General features: G+C 46.6%; 2 protein-coding genes across 3 annotated transcripts in view; one reads left to right on the top strand and one right to left on the bottom strand.

Annotated features, from left to right (window-relative positions):
* LOC133130292 (protein NipSnap homolog 3A-like) overlaps window positions 1-5,000 on the bottom strand; it is a 12,632-nt gene that overhangs the window by 4,076 nt on the left and 3,556 nt on the right. The window contains exons 1-3 of one of the 2 annotated variants that reach the window (XM_061244768.1): window positions 3,618-3,755; window positions 1,260-1,467; window positions 517-675 (exon numbers count right to left, since the gene is read on the bottom strand). In XM_061244768.1, the coding sequence (XP_061100752.1) occupies window positions 517-675; window positions 1,260-1,467; window positions 3,618-3,701 (451 nt within the window). In that variant the 5' untranslated portion in view covers window positions 3,702-3,755. Of the gene's footprint in view, window positions 1-516; window positions 676-1,259; window positions 1,468-3,617; window positions 3,756-5,000 lie in introns of those variants that run through there. The other variant, XM_061244769.1, reaches the window with a different exon arrangement.
* LOC133130299 (probable pancreatic secretory proteinase inhibitor) overlaps window positions 4,796-5,000 on the top strand; it is a 1,987-nt gene continuing 1,782 nt past the window's right edge. Inside the window, exon 1 of the mRNA XM_061244777.1 lies at window positions 4,796-5,000. This exon is cut by the window's right edge and continues 7 nt beyond it. Coding sequence (XP_061100761.1) covers window positions 4,959-5,000 — 42 coding nt within the window. The 5' untranslated portion in view covers window positions 4,796-4,958.

The raw sequence follows: 5,000 nt of genomic DNA, 5'->3' as shown, positions 1-5,000 counted from the left end.
TTATGTTTAGATATGGTTAGTATATGTTTACATATGTTTACATATGTTTGGTACACTGTATGTTTACATATGTTTAGATATGTTTAGGGTATGTTTGGATGTGCATTGGTAAGTTTAGGATATGTTTAGGCAGGTTTAGATATGTTGAGGTAAGGTTACCTTTTTACCTTTTTCCCTGAGAGACAGCATATGACACTGTCATTCCTCCTGATAGTAACACACACACACACACACACACATGCACAGACACACACACACACACACACACACACAAACACACACCAGTTTAACCATAAACTAAGACCGGGGAAAACACGTGTTCATGTGCTCACACCGCTGATGAACTCTGGGGTCAGCGTTCACAGGCAGAATGAGAGCGAGTATTTCAACACACTTCACTTCAGCGTGCCGCGTACTTGTGTAGGGTTCCGGGCCTGAGCCCTCAGCTAGAACCCCCACCGGTTCTGCCAGAACGGTGTGGGGGCATGGCCGTCGGGTTTGACGGACAGTTCTCACCTTCCTTCGGGGGCCTGTCCAGCTGGCTCCAGGGCACCCGGTAGGTGACCTCATTGTCCTGAGAGGCGAGCATGGGCATGGCCTTGGAGATGTACTGCTCGATCCACTCTGGGTCCTGAGCCAGGGCTGCCCGCACTGCTGCCCGCTGGGCATAGCTGTCTGGAACACACACACACACACACACACACATTAACACACAAACACACACACACACACACACACCCGCACATATGAACACACGAACACACACACACACACACACACACACCCGCACATATGAACACACGAACACACACACACACACACACACACACCCGGACGCATGCATGGACATACACCCGCCCCCACACACACACGCACACACACACACCTGCACACATTAACACGCAAACACACACACACACACACACACCCGCACGCATGCACACACACACGCACACACACACACCCGCACGCATGCACACACACACGCACACACACACACCCGCACGCATGCACACACACACACACATGCACGCGCACGCACACACACGCGCCACAGACTGAGAGGAGAGTCTGACACGCTGGGATTCTCAGCTCCATTTACTGTGGCCTCCCTGCGGAAGCGCCCGGAGAAGACCAGCTGGGAGTGGAACATGGGTTAAGATGCTTTAAACTGTTCTCAGCTGGTCATAGCTGGTCTGTGATCGGTGTGTGTGTGTGTGTGCGTGCGAGTGTGTGTCTCCTCCCTCCTCCCCGCTCACCGTACTTCCAGATGTGGAAGACCTGGTTGAGGCCGCCGTACTCCACGCTCCAGTAGCCCAGCAGCTCTGAGTGGGCGGTGCGCAGGTGGATCTTCTCGTTGGTCAGCCGCAGGAAGGCGGCGTTCTGCGCGGGTTCCACGCGGTACGTGCGGAACTCGTAGAACGTGGCGTGCTGCTGCTGTGGTCCCGTGGAGATCGAGGCGCGCGTCTGAGGGAGATAAAATGGTGCCCGGGTGTGGACACGTTAAAAAAATAATTAAAAATGCCGCAAAATGGAAGCTTGTGTGGAGGCCAGAACACAGCCGTACCACCAAACAATAACTGTATTGCCTAATATTGTTAATAGTAAAGGTTTCTAACTCTGAACACAGTGGTCCTGACTGAATGTTTTTTTTAAATCTGATTTATCTGTATGCTGCTGAGATAGCTAGTTTGCTAATCTGCCGCGATTTGTAGTTCCAAAAGCTGTTGCCCTCCAGGCTTCACTGAGGGAAGGAAAGCACAATGGCAGATAGGTGCTGCCTCCTGCTGGTAGCTTCCAGGTACTGCTCGCAAATTAGAACACTCTTCTTCTCCAGCAGTGGTCTGCAACCCTGGTCCTGAAGAACTACTGGGTATTTTGGCTTTTGTTTTCAGCATTCATTAAAAGTGCAGAGCCAGCACACCCTGTGGCTCACAAGGACCAGGGTTGGAGACCCCTGTTTTACGGATGCATCTTCTTATATTCCATTCCCACGAGGGCCGATCCGTTCCAGTACTTTGTGCCAACCTCTGCCCTTAATTACTTGATCAGCTCAATCACATCTTCATCTGATATGTGTAGAAGCACCAGCTACAGCCACAGACTGCATTGTGTATCCTACAGATTTTACTCTGAGACAGTACAGGAGTGAACCAGTGTACACTCTCAGAAATAAAAACAGAAAAAGTGTCTAAAAAGGTACAAAGGTTAGCCCATAGGTAAAATTGTACTAGCTAACAATATATCATCCATTTGGACATTTTTTGCTTGGAAGACAAACTCATTTGTACCCAAAGAGAACATTACTGTACTTTCAGGGTACATTTGGGAAATGTGATCCTTGAAGGTCAAAAATGTACCTCCACTGTCACTTTATTTCTGAGAGTGTAGTTTAGAGAGCTGTCAGAAAGCTAACTAAGATAAATGGCTGGAACAAAAAGCAGCGTGAACGCAGTTCCCGACCGGAGTTGTGCACGCCTGCTTTACAAACCGGCCGAAACTGTTTAATTTTGATAAAATTTAAATAATTCGTTTATATGAAAGTCCTCTAAAAACCTATACATATAGTTTTAATTTCATCCTGTGTAATGTTATATCAACTATTATTCCATGCAATAATGCACTCGGTTTTTTAATATCCCATATTATAATGAATTAGGACTGCTGGAAAAAGCGATCTAACAGTGACTTTAGCCCGTCACGTTAATGTGAACTCGTGTATGTACTCTAAAGTGAGGGAAAAACAACCCTGAACTGTGAGGAAATCTGACCCGCAGTCTAGTCAATGCTTTAAAAGTAATCTGAGTTGAGCATTGGCTGTTTTGAGTTCTGTGCAACTATGTGCCTGTAATTTATGAGAACTTATGATTTTTTATGAAATCAAGTTGTGGAAAAAAAGGCTAATACTTTCCTTTCAAGGACAGGTTTTGAGTGCTTGCATAATAAATGGAAAATCGCTCACATTGCTGATATTTTACTTAATGGTTGGCAGTTTGCCCCTGACCGTAATCTGTAGTGCAAAGTGCTGTGTCTAGCGTGTGTTTTGGCCGTGGAATTTGTAGCCGACATTAGATACAGTCGATGGAAGTATTGATAAGGCATGATAATCCGTTCTCTTGAAGTCATACTATTGTATTAGTATTGTGGACTATTGTGGAGGCTATTTATTAAATAACCGTTGGCGATTTTAAACATAGAAATCAATTAACCAAATTGGTGAAGAACTATCAGCATTACTGTCTACTCGTAAAACAAAAACAACAACAATTTTCGACGCTACTTGTCAAGTGTGTTTATGAAGCACCAGGGTAAGGGAATTTAATATTAATCGAAAGCATAATTTCATATCGACCTGCCCCACTGTAAACTGGGTCATTCACTTCGCTGGGCTGTTTAGCCTACGTGCAGACACTCCGGACTTAAATAGACTTTAATAAGGCTAGCTAATCGGGATAGCCTACACGTCATTTCGTACAGTTGTTTAAATCGGATGTTTTACATTTTGGTTTCCTATTGGTTGGAAATGAAAATATTAAATATTTTACATTTTGGTTTCTGATTGCTGAGGAAATTAAATATTTAAAGTAACACTAAGCATTCCAGAATACGTCACATACCTCAGTCAAATTCTTCCTAAACTTTGGAAGAATATTTTCAGTGAAACTGCATGCTTTTCGGAGTGTTATCCTTAATGCGGTCATCGTCAACAGCACGAATCAATAACGGTCTCTCGTCGCAATAACGAAGAAGTTTCTGGTGCAACTGGATGAAAACGTGCGGCGCATTCGAAAGCATTCTACGGAAGCCGGGGAGGACGAGGAATCCCCAAACAGGCTGTTACTTTAACCCCAAAGTTATATTTTAACTCGGCAATTATTTATAATTCCCTATCAGCAGCTGTCGCGGTTGCAGAGTGTGTTTTAATAGCATTGAAGAACTAGCACAAAGTGGGAGTACAAAAAGCATGCATTCAGAAAACAGGCTACCCTGCTGTAAAATCCAGCTATGTCAGCCTGAACACTGAGCTGGTCAAGCTGGTCATAAAGCTGGCCTAGCTGGGTATGAGCTGGCTACTGCTGGTAGCTTGTCTGAGCTGGTAGTTGGTCAGCCAGCTACCAGCAGTTTCAAAATATAGCTTGAGCTGGTCAAACCGTGTCAAGCCGGGAGCTGGTCTGAACTGGCCAACCAGCTACCAGCTGTTTCATTCATTCATTAATTCATTCATTCATTCATTATCCTAACCCACTTATCCTGAACAGGGTCGCAGGGGGGCTGGAGCCTATCCCAGCATACATTGGGCGAAAGGCAGGAATACACCCTGGACAGGTCGCCAGTCCATCGCAGGGCACACACACCATTCACTCACACACTGATACCTACGGGCAATTTAGACTCTCCAATCAGCCTAACCTGCATGTCTTTGGACTGTGGGAGGAAACCGGAGTACCCGGAGGAAACCCACACAGACACGGGGAGACCATGCACCGGCCAACGGGGATTCGAACCCAGGACCTCCTTGCTGTGAGGCGGCAGTGCTACCCACTGCACCATCCATGTCCCCCCCCCCACTGCACCATCCGTGCCACCCCAGCTGTTTCAAAACCTTCCAATAACAATAAATACATCATAATAAAATCACAACATAAGCCATGGAATTGCACACGGTTCGTTTACATCTTGCTGACCAGGCCTACCAGATGCCTTAGAGGGGATCTGACCCAGCTCTCTGCTCTTGGCTGCTACCCCACTGGGCTCTCCTCTCCTTCAGCAGACTGAAGCGCAACGCAGCAGTCGATCTGCAAGGCAGTCTCAAAGGTGAGGCCATAAAGCAAAAACAGCAAGTGATAACGAAGCAGCACTCGATCGTGTCAGCTGCAGAAGTTCCCACGTTTCACTCCGCTTCATAAACCCCACGCACCGCGCGACAACAGGGTCAACGCTGCCAGATCTGCGAAGCCATGGCGATTAAAGTGCTACTGCTGGGCCTCCTGCTTATTTTC

This window comes from Conger conger, chromosome 6 (genome assembly GCF_963514075.1).
Source record: "Conger conger chromosome 6, fConCon1.1, whole genome shotgun sequence".
NCBI lineage: Eukaryota > Metazoa > Chordata > Actinopteri > Anguilliformes > Congridae > Conger > Conger conger.
This window is presented reverse-complemented; position numbering and strand designations above follow the sequence as displayed.